We start from the raw sequence: 23,903 nt of genomic DNA, 5'->3' as shown, positions 1-23,903 counted from the left end.
AAGTAATAAGAAGAATGGAATAGTCCGTGTAAAAAGAGTCAGAATATTGTCTCTGCTATTTCTCTTTCGTGTTGAATCGGAAACGTCTTAGATAACTGTTTTTTCTATCCGCCTGCGCCCGCCCACTTATCAACTCATCTTCTTCCAACACACCATCCTCAACTTCCCAACATCCATTCTTCTTGCGTTGAATAAGCTCCCTTTTGAATTTTGGTTTATTTGATAGTCGATGAACTATGCAGGGTCCTGAGGCAACGGGCCCCGCGCTCGCTGACCTACCATCCACCCTCAGAACGGTGATAGGTAACCCGACGACGTCACTCGGGTTCGTATCGGGAATTCCAACAGTTGAAGAAACCGCATCCCCCCTTTCGCAGCAACAAATCGAAGCCAATCTTCAACATGTTCTCTCGAGTCTTAAGTCAGACTATGGGGGTGGTCTGGTTGTTGCCGCTGGTGGCGATTCGTCCGGCTCGACCACCCGAGGAGTCGTAATTGGGATACTATCGGCCTTTGGATCAGCAGCGATCGCATTTCTCGTGCTTGCGATTTTCTTTTTCTTCAAATACACTCGTCGCGGGCGGATTATGCTCGATCGCATAGGCCGCCCGGGTGAGTTCGATGATGAGCAGGCGTTCTTGCGTGAGGAAGAAGCTGCTCTGGAAGCGATGGATGACTTGTCTCGATCGGAATATCTAAGAGCCAAGGGTAAGAACAGGAATAAATTTAATTTGTATAGTATGATTCGGCCTGCTAATTTCCTATCTTTCAGCCTTTGTTCAAGTGAATCCGCCAGAGTCTATGCAAACGGATATCTCCTTATCGCAGTTTCTCGCCATTCAGGAAAAGGGTGTTTCTGCATGGGAATTTGTGCCTGAATTGGAAATCGCAAACTGCTTTGTCCAAGCACGCACTGAGATCGAATTTGATGACTCGGAATGTAGCGTTCAGACGAACCTACCTATTCCAAAGCAGAATGAAGTCTACTACTGGGAAGCAAAGATCTACGAAAAACCAGAGGATACAATCCTTGGAATTGGTTTAACTACTAAGCCCTATCCTCTCTTTCGAATGCCTGGTGTGTATTCAGGTTAATCTTGATGTGTGATTTCTTGACTAACTATGTAGGCTTCCACAAAACATCTATTGCCTACCAATCTACGGGCCACCGTAGACATAATCAACCGTTCAATCCAACACCATACGGACCTCCTGTTTTCCAAGGCGATGTCATCGGTGTGGGCTACCGTCCCAGGTCGGGCACAATTTTCTTCACTCGCAACGGGAAAAAGCTCGAGGATGTGGCCCATAACCTCCGAACGCAGAATCTCTTCCCAACTATCGGTGCCAATGGCCCATGTACTATCCACGTCAACTTTGGCCAAATGGGATTTGTATTTATTGAGGCTAATGTGAAGAAATGGGGCTTGGCCCCAATGACGGGCAGCCTCGCTCCGCCCCCTCCATACGGAAGCGAACAAGGCAGTATTCTGCTTGAGTCAGGCCGAGAGAGTGCAGCTCAAATCTCTCAGCGAGTCTATCAGGCATACGCGGCGCGAAGTGGAATTCCTTTAGCCATCAGCCCCGGTCCTATTCGATCTCCAACTGAAATATCCCTGGCTCAGCTCGCCCACATCCCTTCAAATGAGGATGCTGGTGAGGGATCTAGTCGGTTTGCCGATAGAAATCTAAGTGTTGATGATATGGCACATGAAGATGGCGATGATGAGGTTCCACCTCCAGAATATTCCAGTCCTAGAGGCAGCCATCGGGGCAGTGACGCCTCTTTAGAATTCCCCGCGAGACCAGATAGAACCAGTCCTCTTCCTGACTATTCTACTGATCTAGAAGCTCAAAACCTGCCGAGTTACCAAGCCGTGGTAGATCGGGATTGGCCTGACCATGACGACAACTAATCTGGTATTTGTTTTTTTGTTACTCCCTCTTCCACATACCCCTCACGCTCATCTATTCATGGTTTCTTTTTCAAAAAAAAAAAAGATTGGCCCTCATTCGTTCTCTTTGTCCATTCGGTTTTTAGCGGGTCCCACAGACGGCGTTCCAGAAAACCTTGGGCCGGTTGGTGATTTTGGTTTTGAGTTTCTGCTATATTGGATCCATTGATTCTATACGAAGTCATGTATAGAGAGCATCTCTGTCTCTCTCGTCCCTCTTTTGCGTTGACAGCCGGTCTGTATATTTTGTCATCTAGCACCATACTACTCTGAATGTGCAAATCATCTATAAATATCTCATCTGGCTAATAAATCCACTTGCCATGGGAACTGATCAAGTCCCTCCGTACATATTCCCACAAGGTTGTTTATGTAACACCGATGAACGGCTGAGATTAGCTGTTTGATACAAATATTGATATACCCTGTCAACCCCCTGAAAAACATAGGTTATTCTTCATAGCTCAAATGCATCAATGTTTACCTCTGACCTTGTTTATGCGATTGAAAGAACAAAATTGAAAAAGCAACCTAGGAATATTGTAATAAAGCCTCACAATAAAGTGTTCACTGTCAATTAAATATTTGTACAATGTGTGTGTTACATGAATACTTGAGTATGAAAGAAATGAAACATACTATAGTGTACTTATGTTTAGAATTTCAAAGATAATAATAGATCAGATCCAAATCTGATATTCCTATCGTTATCTAGATTCGAGCCCCATTGCGATCGGACCTGGAGTAGAACTACTTCTATTACTACTTTAAATAATTACTTTCAAGATTCCAACTGACCTCCTATTTCCATAAAATCCAGAATCAAATTTCCAGAGTTTCCAATTGAAAATTGAAAAATTGAAAATTGAAAGCTGTGAAGGACATAGTACTACCCTCACAAAACCGCCCCTTTGTAGTACAAGGGAGGTCCAGCTTCCGCCCTGTCTGGACTCCGAGCTTACTTCTCTGCACCCTGCGCTCCTTCTCCCTATACATTGCCATCAATCCTGACAACCCTGGTTACAATTCCTCTGTTCAGTGTTCGTCCCCTGCAACCTTACAAACGGGTCTCACAGCCGAGATCGCAATCCCTACTACATACGTGTTGGGGTGCCGCCGCCGAAAATAGCCGCGTTTCAACATTTTGCGCCTGGGCTCGTAGCTCTCCTATTTTTGGTATCATACTATTATAACTGCATTCATCTCTCAACCTGCGACTCTCTGAGAACCGGGATTGTGTTTCACTGGAGCGGTGCGTCGGAGGTACAATGGCAGTTAAACCGGCGTTTCAGGTGATTGTCTTGGTAAGTGCTTCGTGCTTTGCATTTTGTTTCTGATATTGGGAATTGGGAAAGGGCAGTGGAAACTGAGCAGCCGGGGCCTGTGATATTCTCATTAGAATAATCTATCGATTATAGTCCGCTGGTCTCGGGATCTGGCAGATGAAACCTCACCACTGGGAATAAACTTGAACTGACGGATTGGATAGGGCCCTAATGGAGGACCTCGCGAAGACAAGGTGACTGGTCTACTGGTACGATCGACTTCAACAAATTGGTCTCCTGGTTCAGTGGTTGCAGTCGATGCAGGTACTCTTCTGGCCGGTATCATACGCCTAATCCAGGAGTTCATGGTCAAAGGGAGGGATAAAAAGGGCGCGATGAGAGCGGGTCCCTTCGCGGGCCTCCCCCTGCCCTTTGAGACCGCCGAGGCCAACGCAGCACATGTATTCCGTGAGATTATTGGCGCGGTTCTTATCACGCATCCCCACCTAGATCATATCTCCGGTCTGGCGATTAATACACCGATCCTGGAGGCGGGAAGTGGGCCAAAGCCTGTTGCTGCCTTGCCCTCTGCCCTATCCGCCATCAAAAATCACTTGTTTAACGATGTTATCTGGCCAAATTTGTCCGATGAAGATGGTGGAGCTGGTCTACTCACCTATCAGCGTTTGGTTGAAGGTGGAAATCCCCGATTTGGCAGTGGTGAGGCCAGAGGCTACGTTCGTGCCTGCAATGGCATAGTCACCAAGTGTCTGAGTGTCAGTCATGGTCACTGTATGCAGCGATTTAATCCTGCAACTGGCAGGCATCATAGAGCTGACAGTACGGTGTTTGCCTCTGATCAATTGATGCTTCCTCCTCGGAATCTGTCTTTGGAAAATGTGGAGGCTGGCTTCTACTCCCCTGTCAGAACCCCACTCAACATCCAACCAGCTCCCAAGGAGCCATTAATGGCAAGGGTAGAGAGCTCCGCATTTTTCTTGCGCGATGACAAAACTGGAAAGGAAATCATCATATTTGGAGATGTCGAGCCAGACTCGGTATCTCTTGATCCACACAATAAACGCGTCTGGAGAACCGCCGCGCCAAAAGTCGCCTCTGGTACACTCCAAGCAATATTCATCGAATGTTCATATAATGACAGTGTCGATGACGCCTACCTATACGGCCACCTGTGCCCACGCCATCTAATCGCCGAGCTAAAAGTCCTCGCCGCACAAGTCATGGAACAACGCGATCGAACCGCAGAGCGAAAAAGAAAGCGAGAGCAAGACAGCAAGGGCGAACTCAGCTTGGAGGAAGTAAGTCCACGCACAAAACGAATGCAGAAATCACGTACAAACTCCGTCGCTGTTGCATCGAGAGAATATCGAACACAGCGCGCTGCGTCTGGTTCCTGGAGTAAAAGTGCCCCTCCAGAAGTTATGATTCAAATTGAGGATCTGGAAGACCCAGATCCTGATCAGTGGGCTGATGCAATTCCTCTCCCATTGCACGACTTTTCGGTCTACATCATTCATATTAAGGAGTATCTTACAGATGGGCCGCCTCCAGGCGATCGCATTATAAGTGAACTCAGGGCTCATGCCAAGGAAGCGAATTTGGGCTGTGAATTTTTCCTACCAGATCCTGCTGAGCCTATCTGGTTATGAAGTAGGTATCGATGCCTGCTGTCATATCTCATCTTCTCGGGCTTCATTGCGGCGTTTCATTCTTTACAGAGGCATAGATCTGTGTTTAGTGGATTGTAAACGTTCCACCAGGTGTACAATTGGACAGGAAGGGAAGGCCCATGTTAGGAATACTAGTATCAAAATTAATGAATTCATATCGTCTCATATCATAAGGTTTCAACATGAGCCCAGAATCCACGACCTTGAAAGCTTCAAATCTTCAGCCATATTTCCTTCAGGTGAGTTATGGATGTATTCATCATTTTAAAGTTGAAGTCCGCGTCATACATTAAGCAGACAAGGCTGGAACAATAATCATTTGACTATCAAGATATAGAGACTAAGAGGGGTGATAGAGGGAGTGTATGAAATGGGGGTTAAGATATACTAAACGTCAGTATTGTTCAAAATGATAGCCTTCGAGATGATATCCTCCCAATTTGAATCAATATCGGAAGGAACACGGAGACCCTGCACAGAGTGCTCACTAGAGGCCGGAGGACGATTAGCCGGCAAATCCAGAATAGCCTCACCGTCACGGGCAAAGTCAATCAAGTTCTCTTCATCTCCCCATTCACCCATAGCCATCACACCGATCGGTACACCGCTGGCATGGTCATAACCAGCCGGACAGTTAATAGCAGGGCAGCCGGTGAAATTGGCCAACCAGACATACTCCATGTTCCGGACGGAGGTCTTGCCATCCGACAGACCACGTGTAAGATCTGCTTCGCCCTCGATGTGCCAGCCCGGGAGTGGGGTTGTTGGAGTGAAAATCATCATGCCAGGGTGAATGTCGAAGAGGTAGGCGAGGTGATACATGAGCAGAGTTCGCAGGCGTTGAGCTGCGAGGAAGTCTTGTGCTTTGATTTGGTACATGCCCATTGATACAAGCACTTTGTTCGGGGCTGTCAGGTGGCGGATCTGGCTAGGCTTTACGCCCGATGCGATCTCAGCCATGATTGTCAAGACATGAGCACGCTGACCTTCCATGAGGAAGGGGATTTTGATCTCGACTATTTCGTAGCCAATTTCACGGTAGTGAGCGAGTGCTGTATCGAAGACAGCGCGAACAGGGGCCTCGGCGCGGTCGATCCAGTCGCGAACAATTCCAATAGTCTTTGGTCTAGTGCGATTTGAGCCGGCTGGCGCTGGTTTCGGGAATTGGGAGGCGATTGGATCCTGTGATGCTGGGGGTGGGGTTGCCATAATCCGATATGCGAGGGCAAGATCGTCAATACTTGCTGCCATGGGCCCGATGACACCGACAGATGGAGCGAGACTAAGCGATGGCATACCAGACACACGACCGTGTGTCGGCTTGAGGCCCCAGATGCCGCAAAATGAGGACGGGATACGAATCGAGCCGCCGCCGTCTGCGCCGAGGGCAATGGGCACTAGACCGGCGCTGACGGCGTAGCCAGAGCCTCCTGATGAGCCCCCACAGTAGTATTTATTATTGTGGGGGTTGCGAGGGGTTCCGAAATTGGGATTGTTATTGTTTGTGTCTGTCATGGTCAGTTGATCGTATGGAAAGATCGAAGATTGACCTACCGAGTCCTAGCTCGTGCATAGTGGTTTTGCCAATCACAATAGCGCCGGCGTCTTGCCATTGCTGTACACACCAAGAAGTCGCATCGATTCCTGCCGTAAAATCAAGCTTCGTTCCCAGTGTCCGCTTGTAGCCCGTGAGGTGGACTTCGTCCTTGATTGCGACAGGAACACCATCGAGCGGTCCAAGCGAAGCTCCCTTCTGATATCGCTCCGTGGACGCCTTGGCAGCTGCGAGAATAATATTAACTTGGGACTCGAGGAAAGCAGTTGAGTGCTTTCCTGAGGGCTTGGTATCGCGCCGGATCAAAGGGAGCAAGGCCTCAACAACAACAGTTGGGGTCAGGTCACTAGACAAGTAGAGCGCATGGTAATCTGCCGAAGTGTAATAGGTATTAGGGCCTTTGCGCTTCTGGACAGTAGATTTAAATAGCGGATCGGGTTGGGCAGCTTCCACGGGAATCACAGTGGGATCGTTACGGCCAGGATACTGATGCAGATTGGGAATTTCGCGAATGATGTCGAAGCCCGCATTATTCCAGAAATGACTTTGGATGAAGCCAACATTATGAATCCTAAGTACACAATAACGGTTAGTGACATTCAATCAGTGGGTCTTTAGGTTTTGACTGACAGTGTTGCCTCAATGGCTAGCGGAATGCCGCGAAATACTGGAATTGATTGAGTCTCATTTTTGTAAGGCACAGAAGGACCCTCACGGGCAGAGGGGTAATTGAGAAAGTGATCTGTCATTGTGGGGAAGGGGAAAGCAATATTGGAGAATTGGGGATTGGGGATTGGGGATTGGAGATGACTTGAAGATGATGAGCGATGCTGTGGGGAAAACCAAGAAAAATAAAATGAGAAAAAGATAATTATCGAGCTCTAGACCATTGACTGAGGTTGGATGGAATGTTGTCACCTGATGCGACCATCCATTTGTTTTCACATCTAATCTGATCATCAATTCTCCCCTTACCCCTTTTCATGGAATTATTCCAGAGCAACCGACTGTGAACACATTTTACCACTGGAATTTTCATGGGAACATTCCCTTTGACCCTCAAGGGATTATTTTTCTAAATAATCGGGATCCACGATCACAGAACGCTTCTAGGCTCTCACGAATACCCAACACGGCTCGGAATGCGATCCGGGGAACCACTTAGTCTACGGTGATGTTCGGCCTTCAGCTTTTGATTAACCGAGATCATCTGTTACGCAAATTTCCTAACTCCGTATGCGCGTCATACTCCCGGTAGATCTTTCCCCCACAGCCCACAGCCCACAGCCCGCTCATCAAGTCAAAGCTCACTCCATGTTTATCTGCACGGTCCATTGGTCAATAAATCACATGACAAGGGAAAATACATCTATTTAATCCCCTGGGCACAAGGGCTCTTAGAAAGTGCTAGTTCGTATTTGTCAGATGCGATTTATCATTGGCTCGGACTAGCCGACTCGAGTCAAAATGGGCGCTCTGGCGCCATTTGACATTAGTTTAGGGCCGGTCTCAAAATTCAATTAAACGATTGCTTTGTCTGGACCTGACGATCAATCAGGGGTCTCAGCCTTGAAAATTACTAGATCTCAACCGCGGAGTTGGCGGCTCTTCATTTAAAGATTCTAATCAACTCGATAGATTACTGTTCAATTTCAGATCCTTACAAACAATGAGATTACTCACAATTCTTTCCAAGTTCTGATCAGAATAAGGTGAGGACCTTGCCTTTTCCTACCAAGGTAACCAAGGTAAGAGTCAGGGAATAGTTGCTGTGCACTATACTAACTAGTCAGGGACTACTGAGTAGCACCTCCACCAACTGTGGCAGTCTTCAACCATGGAACCCCCAGAGAAACGTTCCAACCTTAGAAGGTTAACCGCTACTATATTAATAACTATTTGAACAAGGATCTTTAATTAGGGGGCTATCATGCACAGGCTCACGACTACGTAGTGATTGTGGGAAACTTACAGATTGGTGTCACTTCGGTATCAGACCTTACAATCAGCCTTGGAACTTCTGGAACAATTTATTGTATCCAGGGGCTCCAGATCCTGGTAATAGTCCGTTTGCTTTTAGATAGATCTCTCTTCTCAATGAACGTGTCTTTTCCTCACGTAGGAGCTAATGCCTTGATGGGGCGTTGAGACTGGATTGGGCCGAAAATGGACATTTTAGTAATTCGTCGTTTATCGGCTGAGATTCTGGGCCGCGGAAATGACCTGCGGCAAATGGCACAATCTAATATGAGTTATAGTCTAGAGAAATTTCTAGTGTCCACCTAAAGATATCCATCCCAATAGTGCAAATAGTAGCATCGTCTCCTTGGTCCCTCTTTCGGCCCCAATCCCCACAGACTAACCAGGTCAAATCTGGAACGAAACAAGTTGAAACAACGATAAGATACTAGAGAAAACAGCCGCGGCGATGAGATTTACGAATCTTACCTAAGTAGGTAACTTATCCGATTCTAATCAAACTCATTTCCATGATATATGCAAGAGAAAAGAAAGGAAGAAAAGAAATTGGGAGAAAAAAAGGCGGAAGCCATGACTATAAAAGTATAGCTTCTGGTATCCACAGGGTTCATGCGGCTCTGGATTTCCGATTGGTTCTCTATGTGCTAGTAATGCCACTAGATGAGATTGTCTGTCCTTGAATGGAGTCTGGCGCCTGGCTTGTATGCCAGCGACGATCCGGAGAGGGTGTAATTTGTCATGTCATGCGCATCAAATGACAGAAATACCGTATTTAAGCCGCTTAATCTCCTGTAGCAAACCCCTACCTTCTGTTTGCGTTCCCTTTTAAAGAAATTTGTTGAGTAGTCAGAATTCAAGTCGCTGTCTGTAAGCACATCCTAATCTTGTTTTTGTTTTTCTTGTTTTCGCCTTGGCTGTACCCCCCCCTGCTCGGCTCGGGTATACAAGGGGCCAACCCATCACGGACAATATTTCTACCATACATGCTTAGGGTTGGTCACAGCAAAGCCCGATCTCTTCTGCCGGCCACTGCAGGATCCATGCTCCGCAGAAAGGCCATCTTTGCATGGGATTATTGGGGGATCGGACGGTTTATCATCTTGGATCTGGGATTTAGATTTTGGCGGCCCAAGGTCGAAGATCGAATATGAGTAGCAAGGACCGAGGTCCACCCAAAAAACAGGACTCTCGCCTGGGTACGAGAAAGGTCTCTCAGCTATCTGCTGAGCAACTAGAAAGAAAGCGTGCCAATGACCGCGAAGCACAAAGGTCGATTCGACAGCGAACAAAAGGGCGTATCGAACAATTGGAAAATGAGGTCTCAGCCTTGCAGATCCAGATCGCCGAGATGCGTCCCCGCAGTGATCGGTACGATGATCTACTCCAGCAAAACAACATTCTAGAGGACGAAGTTGGTCACTTGAAACGACAGCTGGCCACTGTCACTGGACGTGCGGAGTTTGCTGATAGCGACGAGAGCGCAGGCTCCTATCAAGGTCAATGGCAAGCAGAGGAGAGGCCTAGTCATGTCACGAATATGGGTCCGTCAACTACAGCCATGCTATCCCCTCATATTGGATCGCCTCACCCATCATTGACGGTTCCTGGAGCATCTTCAGCCGCACCACCTTCGAATCAGCCCTCTCATACCCAGGAATGGCAGCGATACGCCACACGTTCACCACATCTGAACGAGGCAGCCGATCCAGAATTTTCGAACAGCATGTATCCGTATTCGATGGGCGGACAGATGCATCAGAGCTCCGACCTTCGCGTGGCTGGCCCCCCACTTGCATTCGGGACGGGCAGTGTAGACCAGTCCGCAAATCAGTTTCCCTCTCCACATCGGTCTATACCGATCGCAATACCCGGTGGCATCTCAGATCAGCCAGGACGTTCTCAGCCCTATCAGCAACCGGGGCCACCATTTCAGGAGCCATCATCGCAAACAGACCCGGCCTACCCCTATCAATGGCCTTCGCACTGAGCTCGCAGTCATACTCACCGTGGCAAATGTATGTACACTGCAGTTGGCATTTATCCAATAAACCGGCTCTGCAGACCGGGCGCATTCTTAACGAGGATTCCTCCGTCAATGGCAGAGTCGCATCGTGAGTCTTTGAGTCCTTGAAGTAAGTCCAACCGTCCAAGTCATGAATGGATGCACATGTGTGATAGCCCTTGTCTTACCGGTCTGTTTTCCTAGTTCAAATCCACTTCTCAACCGATCATGAAAACAGCTGAACCAATGTCGTCAAAAAAATAAAGCCTGGAAATATGCAACCAGCCTCCTCGGCGGATCGGCGCGTCTCGGCTCGATGACACTCCCGGACTCCACTCGCCAAAGTCTATAAAGCACTAAATCGATCCACTGCTGACTGGGCCATCGATCAAAATGAGTGAATACTATTGGCTATTGAATAGAGGGAGTGTCACCGATTAGTCAAAGAATGTGATACGAAGGAATTGTGGCGCGGGAATGACAGCAGCAGGTCCAGGTGGACAACGGCCCGGCCCTACATGGTACGACGGTAATTCTCCCACCTAAGGTATCTGCTCAGACAGTCTGCTCAACGTTGGACCTTGTTCGATAGTTTTTCACAGCTAGAGCAGTTTCGGAGTTATCTAGTACATAAAAAAAGCCCATAATTAGTATAGGCTTCAAGGTTCTACATTGATCTCGGAGCAGCTAAAAAAAATTTCATTTCAATGTCTTTTTTTTTGAATTATCGCTTCAGTTAAGTGACCTGTTGTAAAGAACGCCTGAGTTCTGGCGTAGCACAGAAAAGGAAAAAGGAAAGGATATGAATGAGCCTTATCATCTCTAGTTTGTATATTGCTTCTGCAACAACTTGGCAATAGTCTGCAGCTGAATGTTGCTGGTTCCCTCATAGATAGCACCAATCTTACTATCGCGGAACATCTTCTCTGCAGTTCCCTCACGCACGAAGCCCATACCACCCATCCACTCCACTGCAGAGCCAGCCACACGACCTGCGACCTGCGAGGCGTACAGCTTGGCCATTGCGGCATCTTGCACAAATTCCTGCCCAGCTTCCTTCTTGCGCGCGGCATTGTAGACAAGGGCTCGTGCGGCGGCAATCTCGGTATAAGCTTGCGCAATCTGGTGCTGCATACCCTGGAAGTCACCAATTAGTTGACCGAACTGTTTTCGGTCGTTCCAGACATAGCTGGATTGGGTTTGTTAGAATGACATTATGAAATTAAGCTGAAATTAAGCTGAAATTAAGCGTGGTATTGACCTACCGCGCAGCATTCTCCCATGCACCAAGTGCCAGGCCGGTCATCTGAGCGGCAATACCGATGCGGCCCTCGTTCAAGATGTTGATGGCGTACTTATAGCCTTGACCTTCCTGGCCCAGCAGGTTGCTCTTGGGAATAATTACGTCGTCAAAGTTAAGCACACAAGTGCTGCTGGCCCGAATACCGAGCTTCTTCTCCTTCTTGGCTATTGAGAAGCCGGGTGTGTCTTTCTCAATAATGAAAGCAGTGATACCCTTATATCCCTTACTCAGGTCGAGATTGGCGAAGACAATGAAGATGCCCGACTCCATGGCATTGGTAATCCACATCTTGGAGCCATTAATCTTGTAGCCATCCGCGGTCTTCTCAGCCTTTGTCTGCAGCGCGAATGCATCCGAGCCCGAGACCGGTTCAGAGAGACAGAACGAGCCAAGGGTTCCGGTGCTCAGCTTCGGTAGCCAAGTACGGTGGGACAAGGCGTCACCGTATTTCATGATAGATGTATTGACCAAGGTGTTGTGGACATCAACCATCACACTGACACTGGGGTCAACGCGAGCCAGCTCCTCGATGGCCACGATAGCCGCGGTGAAGTTCATACCAGCGCCACCATATTCCTCGGGGATCTCAATGCCCATCAGGCCCTGTTCAAAGAGCTGCTCTACCAGCACAGGATCCATAGACTCAGCCTCATCCATGTCGCGTACTTTTGGGCCGATTTGCTCCTGGGCAAATTTGGAGACCGAGTCGGCCATTAGTGATTCGATTTCGGACAAGTGAGAGATTGGTGTTGGGGGGATGCTGGAGATATCAACATCCCTCTGGCTTGCACTGGATGAGAAGGCATATCTGCTAGAGACTCGAGAGGTCAGATTGACTTTTAGGTTCTTTGTAATGTTCAAGACATTAGGTCATACCTCTGGTAGGTAGATAAGCGTGTTGAAGCCAAAGTCAAACGAAGTGATGGGGCTGAGCGCAGCAAAGGCCTTAAAGCACGGGAAAAAGATGCCATGTTGACTGAAGGGAGTATATGAAGGTTGCTTTGGAAGGGAGGAGGAGCATTTACATCACAAGGGAAGCTAAAAAGAGCCTCGGTTATCGACGGGGCTGGGGATTTGCGGGGATTTCGGCCACAAGTGGGGCCGCTTGTGATCCGAGGCTGTATTATGTCATCTTTGATTATGCCCCATAGATGTACAAGATCAAGAGTATCAGGTACCTATATAACTCTCGCACCTCCAGGTTCACCTCGGTAAGTACCTAGCTACATACAGCTGCCATGATATGGATAGCAAACCATCATATATGAGGCAAAAATTCGTACTCTTAAGAATTCAACATAGCGTTTGATCTGGCTGTAGCAGCTCTAATTTTGACTTAGTAGAACCAAACAGTCTAGTATTTGAAATTAAAGCAAGAAATCATTAGATAATCCTGAGGTAAAGAAAACAAAGTCAACTTCGACCTCTGAACATCAATAAATCTAAATACCAGAAAGAGAAGATATTACTCTCTTCTGAAATCAGCCTCCATGCATTCCACGGATGCAGTCAGCCATAGATTGAGGTATATCATCTCTCCCCATGTGGACTTCAACAAGACGCAGTGGTGCGGACTTATCCTCATTGAAATTACTAGCTGGCCCAAACAGCGGGTTTGACAGAAGTGTTTCAAGCTCACCCTGCGTCCGAACACTGTAAGTCTCTACAGTACCAGGCTCAGGCTGGAACACCATGGGCAGGAGTTTGAAGTCCCAAGGCTGGATATCATTATAGCTTTGGCCCGTACCATGAATCGCACGCTCAACCGCATAACCCTCGTTGCAAACGATAAAGATGACTATACCTAGTTTTAGCGAACCATTGTGCTCACTTCTTGAGCGGTCATTTGAAAACTCCCGTCACCGGTGAGGAGAATGGTACGTTGAGGAGACGAGATTTTGGTTTCTTGCTGATCGCGCTCTGCTACGGCCGCACCGACTGCTGCACCTACTGCAAATCCAATGGAGGACCATAGCAGCTGGAACAGAGAAATGGTGCCGCGAGAGTGTCGAGTCCAGACAGCACCGAATAAAGAGGTTCCGACATCCATGGCGATGATGTCGTCTTCTTCCAGCCATGAACTTATTCGCTTCCACGTCCAGTCTTGTGTCAACAGCGTGTTAACGTCTGATTTTTCATACGGGGTATGTTCGCCTGGATCACTCAGTTCAAAGATAGATGGAGCATTCTCTCCGCCTGAAGAGGAAGACCTTTCACTAGACAGAGTAGAGGCATGGTCTGACCGTGATGAACAGATTCGGTCCGATAGTTTTTCAAGAACGCCATTCATACAGAGACCCGGGAAATTCACGTTTTTCATTTCAATGCCGTCTTTCTGAAATCGGATGACATCAAGATTTGCCAGATCGTCTTTGAATCCTCCAGTATTCATGCCTGTAGATCGTGATCCGATCAGAAGGATCAAGTCGCTCGATTGAATCTGCTGCTGAACGCCGACCTCCGAGGCACCTCCGGAGTATAAGCCACGGAAGGTTGACAAACTTTCATCGATGACACCTTTGGCCATAGGGAAAATATAGCAGGGCAGTTCTGACTCTTTCACAAAAGCCCGAGTTGATTGTAGGCTGTCATATTTCCCAGCTAAGCTGTCAACCAGGATGACTGGATTCTGGGCTAGGTCCAATCGTTCAAGAATGGCATTCACCGCTTCTTTCTCCAGATCCGGGGGATTGGAATTGATGCGTTGGAGATTGAGAGGGGTCTCAAGGGCTGAAGCATCAACTTCTACGCCTACAAAATCCATCGGCAAGCCAATATACACGGGATGACTGGACTGGTAGCATTGGATGATAGTTTCATCAATCAATCTAATCGCTCCAGAGGAGTCATTCAAGATAGCTACAGCACTGTAAATGCGCGCACTCATCTCGATAAACAGATCAAAGTAACCATCTCCAAGTGTATGATGCAATGGCAGCTTCTTCGCTTTGGCAGTGGTTGAAGGTAGTCCCACAATATGGATGACGGGGACAAGCTCTGCACTAGCACCAGCAAGTGCGTTGATAGCAGAAAGCTCACCCACGCCAAAGGTAGTGACGATGGCAGAAATACCCTTGACACGCGCGTATCCATCGGCAGCATAGCCTGTCAACAAAATCAGATATTGCCATGATAACCTGTCCAACACTAAAGGTACATAACAGCATTAAGCTCATTGACATTTCCAATCCATTTGAGTCCAGATAGCTCTATGTAGTCGAGGGCTGTCAGGTTGAAGTCTCCTGGTACGCCGAAGATGGATCGAATATTGATCTGATGGAGACGACGGAAGAGGTACTTTTCCAAAGTCCTGGTTAATATAGAACGACAAAAAACGATCTAGACTTACCTCGGTAAGATGCATGTTTGTTCGGATGGGACTTCGGGAGTCTGAAGTGTGATTTGATTTTTTTGTTATCGACTACTAATACCCTTGGACAGTTCTTCAATGTTTTATACCTGAATTTCACACTAGAACTAATGCAGAGATACCACAAATTCATATCAAGAATCAATCAAAATGTTTTTTTACACCATAAAGCTCTACTTATATTAATATCATGAAGATACTCGTGGATATCTGGGACTGAAGATACGATCTTGCAGGAAGAATGTAACCAGATTGCTTAATTCAGACCCATGCCGTAAGATCAACAACGCTTCAAGTAATTTTTGGCCAAATTTCATATCTGTAAAAGCCCTAGAAGTGATTCTTTTCGGCTCTTCTTGCATAAAGCTGCATATTGTTGGTAGGACAAGCTCAAAAGACCAACCAATGAGCCGAACAAAGGCGGGGCAAATCAATTTCATCATGATACCTATTGTTGCAGTTTCTTGCTACGGGATAGATATTTCACGAGACAGAAGTATGATACAAGTGCCCAAGTGAGTGGGAGCAGAAAATAATCAAAGAAGGCGACGGGAATGAAGTCTTGCATCTACGCATCAAAATGGCTTCTAGAAAGTTGAACGTTGATCTACCTGAGGATACAGTCTAGGCAATTCCTCAAGTAGGTGGTACTGTAGTTTCTTGCTCTAGTTAAATGCCTAGACCGTTCAAGTTATTGCATAAGGAATGATCAAAACCCACTTAAGTGCATATCACGCACCTGTTCACAAATCGAAGGCGGCCCTCCGCTCCACCGAGATATTTTCTTACCTTTCTTAAATTTGTAGCTTGGCCCAAATTTAATTAATACTTTGAGAGGTTTTAATACACAGAGCTTTATGTGTGGCAGAACTGTAGGGTTTGAAAGGTGTCCAATCTTTTGTTCTTTTGTACTTCAACTTGTACTTCAGATAAAGATCCTATCCAGAATTACTTCGTGAAATTCATATTGCATCATGTGTAAAGTGAGTTAGAATTCACTATGCCATATGAATATCCTCGGGCCTCCAGCTTCCAAGATGGCCTTAAAACTTTCTCGATCAGGAAAGGTAGGGAATTTGGACTTCTAGTTCTACTAGATGAGACAGGTCTGACTCGGAATCAAGTTTTGATCTCGAGAATGCTGAGTACGATCTGAACAGCTTTAAAATACTATATAAACCGAGAATTGTCAATTGATTCAATTCATGAGTACCGCATTTTACCTTACTATAAAAAGAATATGAGGCGGTAAGCTAAGCCAGACCGGGAAAAGAGTAAACACCCAAAGTTTCCCCGCAACTTTTTGACAATCTCCCAGCCATGCCGTACCTTCGTCGGCATAACCCACGCGAGCACGTGGTGGAGGGTCAAAGCACCAATTCCATACGCGCTCAATTCCAAACTCCCCCTACTCGACACACCCCCTCCAACCCAACCCGGAACCATCCCCCACCTTCCACAGAACCTCATGAGATAACTCCCGAAGTGCCTGCCATGGCTCCCCCGGGGTTAAACCCTTTCTCAATTTTCGGTAGACAGCGCAGACAGGCACCGCCGACTCCTTCTGTTGAATTTGAGGAAGATAACTATGGCGATGAAGTTAGCGAGCAGCCCACCGAACGGGTGGAAGATGACGAGCCCGATTTGACTGGGCAGTTTGATGACGCGGGTGAAGTTAATGAAGAGGGCGATTTTGAAGACTACGAGTCAAATGAAGAGGCAGACGAGGATTTTGATGATGAGCTGCTCGAGTCGGACGAAGACATGCCCGATCGCGGTAGGCGCCTAAAGACCTCTCTCCAATATTGACCTTGCTGACCTGTCCCGAGACTCGCCTCGGCCTCACCTGCGCGAGATCTCATCGCTCGCTTCTTGGACCCTTTCCAGCAATAAACCCGATTGCGGTGTTGCTGCGCTTCGAAGCCCTGACCATTCGCTGTACTGGCAGTCTGACGGACCCCAGCCTCACTACTTGACTCTCCATTTCGCCAAACTAGTTGCCGTCGTGCACCTGCGCGTCTACCTCGACTTCACCGTCGATGAAAGCTACACCCCTACTAAGATGGTATTTGTGGCTGGCATGGGCGGTAACGACCTCGTCGAGTTCGCGACCTGGGAAGGCGAGGGCGCATGTGGATGGGTCGATATCTCCTTGGACGGCGTTGGAGGCCGGGGTGGCGGCTGGGTGAAGGATAAGGCAGCGCGCCGTCGTCTTGGGACTCAAGACAGTGATGACGAAGATGGAGACGGTTGGGAAACAACTTACGAGAATGACGACCGCGACGATAAACGTGATCCCTACGCTGGAAATGTGCTCAAGGCTATGGTCATCCAGATGCGTGTGCTCGAGAACCACCAGAATGGAAAGGATACCCATGTGCGTGGATTCCAGGTCTACGCCTTCGACGAAAACCATCGCCCGGCTCGCGATAGATCTGTTACCGCTGCAGCTACTCCTCTTCGCCATGAGATGCGTGACGGTCGTCCTGATCCTTGGGCTATTCCTCGCCGAAGCGAGAATCCCCACGCTGTCAACCCCTCTGGAACTGCTCCGGTTATCACTGAACCGGATTGGATGGGCGAACCTATCATCCGTTAAATGTTGGGCTGAACGAGGACATTTCAAAATGGCGTTAATTGGGCATTACTGGGTGGGAAAACTTGAGTGGCTTTACGATACCCAGCTCCACTTCTGTTAGTTTTGGATTTCAAACAGGAACATTTTAGACAAGGATAGCATAGCAATGTGATCTATTTGTTAAATATTTCGTCTGTAGAGTAAACCTCTGTATGAAAACTAACATTTGAAATGCTTTAATCCAAAAGTCCAAGAGGGTATTCAATTTTTGTTCGCTACAATCGTAACATCTCTAACATCTCAAAATACAAGACCAGCCCCTTTCCATTTACTTCAAGAGCTTCTCCAGCTCAGCAGCGACAGCATCGCCGACCTCGACGGTCTTGGCGGTGCCGCCAATGTCACCTGTGCGTACACCAGCCTCAATGACGTTGCTGACGGCCTTCTCGATAATGCGAGCCTCGTCAATCATGTTAAAGGAGTACTGCAGCATCATGGCAATGGAGAGGATAGTAGCGATGGGGTTGACGATACCCTGGCCAGAGATATCAGGAGCAGAGCCTGGAGATCAATAAAATTAGCATGGCTCCAAAAAAAAGAGGAAAGAGATGAGCGGGGACATACCGTGGATAGGCTCGTAGATACCGTTAACACGGCTCTTGCCATCAGGAATACCGCTCAGACTAGCACTAGGCAGCAAACCCAGCGAACCGGGGATGACACTAGCCTCATCACTGATGATATCACCGAACAAGTTGCTAGTAACGACAATACCGTTCAGAGCACGCGGGTTCTTAATCATGAGCATAGCAGCAGAGTCAATAAGGTGATGACCAAGCTTCAACTGGGGGAACTCCTTCTCTATAATCTCAGTCACGACCTTGCGCCAAAGACGGCTAGTAGCCAGCACATTAGCCTTGTCCAGACTCCACACGGGCAGAGGGGGGTTGTGCTGCAGAGCAAGGTGGCCAGCGAGACGGGCGACGCGCTCGATCTCGGCGCGCGAGTAGGGCTCAGTGTCCATAGCGTAACCGGAGCCGTCGTCTTCCTTGCGATCGCCAAAGTAGATACCACCTGTCAGCTCACGGATGATGTTGAAGTCGACACCGCGGCAGATATCGGCCTTCAATGGCGAGCTGTCGACTAGCGAGGGAGCGGCAAAGTTACAGGGTCGCAGGTTTCCAAATGTGCCCATCTCCTTGCGCAGGCGGAGGATACCCTGTTCTGGGCGGACGGCGCCAGTTCCCCATTTCTATTTCGTGCAGTATGAGTTTGCTAGGTTTGTGGTCATAGTCGGGAAAAGTCAAACATACCGGTCCACCAATTGCGCCCAGAAGGACGGCGTCAGCGTTCTTAGCAGCCTCAAGGGCCTCGTCTGTCAGAGGGGATCCGGTAGCGTCAATTGAAGCCTGTCATGCGTTAGATTCCTGTTAGTCTTCTTTTTGTCGAGCTAGTTTACTCACGCCGCCGAGCAGGTGGTCCTGTAGGTTGAAAGTGACATCACGGTGCTTCTCGATAACCTTGAGGATCTGGAGATAGTGATATTTAGTTCTGAGCTATAAGTGACAGAAATGAATGCGATTCCTGACCTTGACACCCTCGGCAGTACACTATTAAAAGTTAGTTATTTTGTCCATACCACCAAACAGTTTCGGCAAACGTACCTCGGGACCAACGTGGTCACCCCCAAATACAACGACGTTATAGGCAGGCATTTTGGAATAGTTCAGGAGAATTTCAATCGGTGACTCAAGTAGATCGAGCGAGATGGAGCTTTAAGAAAGGCGGGATGCGGGCGAAGTTGGACCCCCGCCGACTCCGAAATCGGCGGCCAAAGGCAAATCACCACTTCCATGTCAATCAGTCATAGTGGTTTAATTCTAAATCATGTCCCGACGTCGGTTATCATCGGCATCATGTCCTAGTCCGAGGCTAGTCGGGCCACCAGTATCAAAATACGTGCTGGTTGTAACCTTGGAAGATATAAATTTAGCTTCTCAAGCCTGAAAGCTGTTTTTTTCTTGCACTGCTCCTGCCAAATCCTCATCCATTGTGCATATGATATACTGATAATACAAGGACATAATCAAATAAGATATAAAAGCAACGTTGAAAATGTTCCGACCAGAACAAAAATAATGCAAACATAAGTATAGGTAGACATGAAGCGCGGCATTAGAAGATGAAAAAGAAGAACACAACCCAGTGTGTACTGTACAGGTTCCCGAATCCTTCCAGAGGAGCCTTCTAATCGTGCCCCAAGACGCCTTTGAATAGGACTTGAACCGCTAAACCAATTCTTTCCGCCGGGATCTAGGGTCACTGCTACAGTCGGCCCCTAGACTCCTGAAATCACAGACCTAAGCTCCAAAGACATGCACGACTAGAGAGAGGGACGAGAGAAAAAGACGAAAAGTGGGCAGACTTTCTTGACTGGTTCTGGACCAATCTGGATAGAATCTGACCCTCTAGGGATATTCCTGAGTTTATTTCTTGCGGTTGGCACGGCGGGCCTCAAGATCGCCTTGTGCCAGCCACCGGCTAGCATTGACTAGCTGCACGACGTTGACGAACTGTTTGAAAGCCATGACGGGGAATGAAATTCCAGTAACAATCCACGGGAATGTGCTATCGATCTTGTTCGCGCGAGCCATCTCGAGGGCACCAGCGCTCCATGGGCTACCAAAAAGACTGTTTGCAGCGGGGACGGCTGGGCTTCCGGGTTGGATGGAGGACGGCTCGGGCTGTAGGAGAGATGGCGACAGTATGGGCGAAGAGAAGGACAAGAGGTAGAGTCCGATAAAAAATGCCTCATTCAGTGCGCAGCAGATGAATAGGACGACCTAAATAAAAATGGTAAGTATCGACGTCGAACATGTCACAGTCTTGATGGCGACCATACTCTGCTGTTGTAGTACTGATAAAGAATCCAGCTACGGGTAGAATCCACTTTCTTGTGGCTCTGGTTCGATCCACCCATACTGAGTGTGGCATACATATGCATGTAGTGACTTGCCATATCGAGACTAATCAGGGCCTGGAAGACGATCGCCCACCGAGGCCAAGCGGAGCTGAGAAAGACCAACAAGCAAGCCGTGGTGCAGCGGTCCGTGACCATATCGAGCACGGCGCCGAACGTCGTAGACTGGTTAAAGTATCGCGCAGCATATCCGTCTAGTGCGTCTAGCAGACACGATACAGTATAGAGAAGAGAACACGTGCGAGGGTGTAGAGGCATGTAATACAGCGACGCAAAGGTTAAGAAAACTCGAGAGTACCCTATTAACAAAATGTTAGAGCCAAAGGATCATGCAGCTGTACAATAAACTATTGGTATTCAATGCATCTTACCAATGAGATTAGGCGCGAACAAAAACACGTTTTCTCGAGGTTCGTCGCGCTCTTTCGATGCCTTCTTCGAAGGAGTTGGAGTGAGCACGGCTCCATTCCCTTCATCACTCTCTTCTCCTTTGGCAGCCAGAGCTGCTTTTTGCCGTCGTGTTCTAGCACTCATTTTGAATAGATATGGGGGATTGAAGGGATAATGAAGACTAGAAAAGGATAGTACATTAGGGGTGCTGATAAAAACATATGGTCTTGCTTATCTAAGCTGTTTATCTCCGCAGTTCCCGATGCCAACTGTCTTTCTTACCACTTTCATAACTATTACTTGGTGATTTTAATTGCATGTTAATAATTGGTCGTACAATTATTAGAACCACGGGATTGACTATGTAAGTCAACCTCTGAGTAGTTAGTAAGCTTTTGGGCGTGTCTCATAAGAGAAGAGCGTTCTAACTAGATCTGTTGAGTAACAATAACATTGGAAGTGGAGATGGAGATCATGCGGTTTTGAATAGAAAAGATAGAAATAATAGAAATAATATAGAAGAAAAAAAAAGACTGTCCAGCTAACTGGAAAAAAGAATAACGTAGGTTCAACCCCATTATCAGGGCTCAAATTATATACAAACATCAATTCATTGCTTATTTTACAAGATACTTCACCTCCGTGACCTGCGCGGATCAGTGGCCTCCTGTCGACGCCACTCACGAGACTCTTTGGTTCCCAAACTTCCAACCCCACCTTCTAGCCGACGTTCCCAGCCACCGAGTCGTATGACAAGACAAGTGGCATTATCGCTCTCTCTACTGACCTCGGTGGCAAACCGGACAACATCTGCAGCGCCTTGGTCAGGCGTACGGGCTTCTTTGATTATGTCCACGACTTCCTGATCTGGGAGTGTGCCGCTGATTCCATCGGACATCAAGACCAAGAAGGAAAATTCCGCTGCGCCCATTTCAACGCGCCGTACTTCCGGCTCGGCGGAGACACCAATGCGCTTAGATTGCACATCGCCGAAGGCACGAGTGTTTGCTAGTCCGCTCATGCGCTCCTCGCCAAATGAGTCGGTCACAAAGCTCGTGGCATATCGGCGCAGTCGGGCCGCTTCTATTGGGGATGAGGGGTGGTGATTGGATGTCAATTGAACGGCTTCGCCGTTAATGGTCGAGCAAAGTAGTGCCCTGGTGTCGCCCACATGCGCAATAAGTAGAGTCGAGGGACCGGCGGGGTGCCAGTAAGGCGTTGGAGTCGGAGTTGAGATCATGGCGATGGTTGCTGTGCTGCCTCCTTTGAATCGGGTGGGACCACCAATTTGCGGGGTTCGCCTCAAGCTGGGGCTGTGGAGAATCTCGTCTTCGTTCAGCGGCTTTTCAGCTTGGACCATGTCGTATTCCTTCTTTGAAGCTTGTGCTTTCACAAAATCCAAGTCGGCATTCAAGAAAGCATATTCCATCAGCTCTTCGATAGACACTTGGTCCTGATCTGTACGGGTGGCGTCCTCAGACCCGTAGTATTGGAATTTCGCAGGCTTGAATCGCTTGAAGTAGCCGCCGACGAGACGTCTCCATTGTTGTACAAGAAGCTTCTCCATTTCACCGATCCGCTGACGATTGCCCTCCTGCATCACGGGTAATGAGCCGATGAAAGAGGGTATCCGGCCCCCATTCGCTAAGTGAAGCTGGTTTTTCCCGAGACTAGAACAAAGTTCAAAATCGAATGCGGCATCTTGAATATACTCGTGCAGATAGTCCCTTAGGAACTTACTACATTCGGATCCACCATGGCCGTCGAAGACACCCCAGTAAAAGACTTGTGGATCCCCAGTGGCGGTTTCTGCGGCCCTTGTTTCGGGCGGGGGAGCAGATGAATCCCGATTGCGTGATCTCCTAATCGTCAATGATGTGGGGGGTCGTTTGGCAAAAGCAGGTATGTCAATCACACCGGCCTGGTATGTATCTTCATTGGAGACACGAGTGCCGCGAGCTGTTTGAGCTCCATAGTGGTGCTTGGCGCTGCGTAGAGGGATCCGGACCACTGTTGTTTCTCGGTATCCTAGTGACTGGAATGAGGGTGGGTGGGTTGTATCTCCAGTATGCGGTACTGATGCCGAGCGAGGAAGTTTATGGAAGGGAGAGGTCGGACCTCGAGTGTCCGGATGAAGCGATGACGACGGAAGGTGAGTGACAAAATAATCATGAAACTCTGGTGGGCGCTTTGTTCCAACTGGCTGCTCACCGAGCGCTGCTGCTCTCGAGCTGTATGTTTGTAGTCTCCGAAGGTGGATGAAGCCTGTTCAAAAAATTGTTAGGTTCTCAATCTTGGAAGTTGGGACCGGGTTGCACAAGCTTACTGAAACTGGCAGCTAAGGTCCAGACCCGACCTGTGGCTCTCCTAGCTGAAGTTTCAATCATGAATGTCCCATTGATTTTTCTCCAGGGGTCGGGAGTGTTGAAAGAAGGAGCTGACTTTCAAAGATCAATAGCGTAAGCGGGGACCCCGAGGTCGGCATTTAAAAGCGAGGGGCCCCGGCGGATCCATTCCGGGTTCTAAGCTAGCACACTATTTTTTGTTTATTTAGTCTACTATTTATATTTTAGAATATTTAAAGATTCAACAGATTGATTTTAGTTCTGGTTGTTAAAAAAGTATCGAAAAGGCTCCTAAAAAGAACAAAGGTGTGAGGTTATTGCATAGGCACCTACCATAGCACCCTCCGGAAAAACCGGGGACAAGAAGAAGTTCGATCTGCCAAAAGCGTGCCATGTTAGAACTTGGGGAAAAGTGAGAATTCATGTGTCTGGGTGATAGTTCGTAAATGATGGCTTGAGAGAAAAAAGGTCACTTGGAAGTGAAGCAGG

General features: G+C 47.9%; 10 protein-coding genes across 10 annotated transcripts; 4 read left to right on the top strand and 6 right to left on the bottom strand.

Annotated features, from left to right (window-relative positions):
- Positions 1-236: 236 nt before the first annotated feature.
- N7495_002223 (SSH4 family protein) lies at positions 237-1,916 on the top strand (the record flags this gene model as incomplete). Its single annotated transcript, XM_057204892.1, has 3 exons — positions 237-708; positions 773-1,078; positions 1,129-1,916. The coding sequence occupies 3 exons, from the start codon at positions 237-239 to the stop codon at positions 1,914-1,916; spliced, it is 1,566 nt and encodes a 521-aa protein (XP_057065499.1).
- Positions 1,917-3,223: 1,307 nt separating this feature from the next.
- pdeA (3',5'-cyclic-nucleotide phosphodiesterase PDE1) lies at positions 3,224-4,890 on the top strand (the record flags this gene model as incomplete). The annotated part of the gene is made up of 2 exons (XM_057204891.1): positions 3,224-3,259; positions 3,445-4,890. 2 exons carry the CDS (start codon positions 3,224-3,226, stop codon positions 4,888-4,890), a joined length of 1,482 nt encoding a protein of 493 aa, XP_057065498.1.
- Positions 4,891-5,298: 408 nt separating this feature from the next.
- Positions 5,299-7,215, bottom strand: N7495_002221 (amidase; the record flags this gene model as incomplete). Its single annotated transcript, XM_057204890.1, has 3 exons — positions 5,299-6,419; positions 6,466-7,037; positions 7,097-7,215. The coding sequence occupies 3 exons, from the start codon at positions 7,213-7,215 to the stop codon at positions 5,299-5,301; spliced, it is 1,812 nt and encodes a 603-aa protein (XP_057065497.1).
- A 2,378-nt stretch (positions 7,216-9,593) lies between these two features.
- N7495_002220 (bZIP transcription factor) lies at positions 9,594-10,433 on the top strand (the record flags this gene model as incomplete). Its single annotated transcript, XM_057204889.1, has 1 exon — positions 9,594-10,433. One exon carries the CDS (start codon positions 9,594-9,596, stop codon positions 10,431-10,433), a length of 840 nt encoding a protein of 279 aa, XP_057065496.1.
- An 837-nt stretch (positions 10,434-11,270) lies between these two features.
- Positions 11,271-12,722, bottom strand: N7495_002219 (acyl-CoA dehydrogenase; the record flags this gene model as incomplete). The annotated part of the gene is made up of 3 exons (XM_057204888.1): positions 11,271-11,637; positions 11,714-12,562; positions 12,628-12,722. 3 exons carry the CDS (start codon positions 12,720-12,722, stop codon positions 11,271-11,273), a joined length of 1,311 nt encoding a protein of 436 aa, XP_057065495.1.
- Positions 12,723-13,232: 510 nt separating this feature from the next.
- N7495_002218 (uncharacterized protein) lies at positions 13,233-15,115 on the bottom strand (the record flags this gene model as incomplete). The annotated part of the gene is made up of 4 exons (XM_057204887.1): positions 13,233-13,549; positions 13,615-14,824; positions 14,914-15,048; positions 15,101-15,115. The coding sequence occupies 4 exons, from the start codon at positions 15,113-15,115 to the stop codon at positions 13,233-13,235; spliced, it is 1,677 nt and encodes a 558-aa protein (XP_057065494.1).
- A 1,326-nt stretch (positions 15,116-16,441) lies between these two features.
- N7495_002217 (anaphase promoting complex subunit DOC1) lies at positions 16,442-17,720 on the top strand (the record flags this gene model as incomplete). Its single annotated transcript, XM_057204886.1, has 2 exons — positions 16,442-16,898; positions 16,951-17,720. The coding sequence occupies 2 exons, from the start codon at positions 16,442-16,444 to the stop codon at positions 17,718-17,720; spliced, it is 1,227 nt and encodes a 408-aa protein (XP_057065493.1).
- A 307-nt stretch (positions 17,721-18,027) lies between these two features.
- On the bottom strand, positions 18,028-19,414 carry leu2A (3-isopropylmalate dehydrogenase LEU2; the record flags this gene model as incomplete). Its single annotated transcript, XM_057204885.1, has 6 exons — positions 18,028-18,260; positions 18,324-18,951; positions 19,013-19,108; positions 19,163-19,255; positions 19,289-19,309; positions 19,364-19,414. The coding sequence occupies 6 exons, from the start codon at positions 19,412-19,414 to the stop codon at positions 18,028-18,030; spliced, it is 1,122 nt and encodes a 373-aa protein (XP_057065492.1).
- Positions 19,415-20,185: 771 nt separating this feature from the next.
- On the bottom strand, positions 20,186-21,213 carry N7495_002215 (CDP-diacylglycerol--inositol 3-phosphatidyltransferase; the record flags this gene model as incomplete). Its single annotated transcript, XM_057204884.1, has 3 exons — positions 20,186-20,542; positions 20,602-20,978; positions 21,051-21,213. 3 exons carry the CDS (start codon positions 21,211-21,213, stop codon positions 20,186-20,188), a joined length of 897 nt encoding a protein of 298 aa, XP_057065491.1.
- A 490-nt stretch (positions 21,214-21,703) lies between these two features.
- ptcA (type 2C protein phosphatase PTC6) lies at positions 21,704-23,456 on the bottom strand (the record flags this gene model as incomplete). The annotated part of the gene is made up of 2 exons (XM_057204883.1): positions 21,704-23,334; positions 23,396-23,456. 2 exons carry the CDS (start codon positions 23,454-23,456, stop codon positions 21,704-21,706), a joined length of 1,692 nt encoding a protein of 563 aa, XP_057065490.1.
- Between the last annotated feature and the right edge of the window lie 447 nt (positions 23,457-23,903).

Source organism: Penicillium taxi (assembly GCF_028828555.1).
Source record: "Penicillium taxi strain IBT 34144 chromosome Unknown utg000002l_segment0_segment0, whole genome shotgun sequence".
NCBI classification, from domain to species: Eukaryota; Fungi; Ascomycota; class Eurotiomycetes; order Eurotiales; family Aspergillaceae; genus Penicillium; species Penicillium taxi.
Note: the sequence above shows the minus strand (reverse complement) of the source record. Positions and strands in the feature narration are given on the sequence as shown.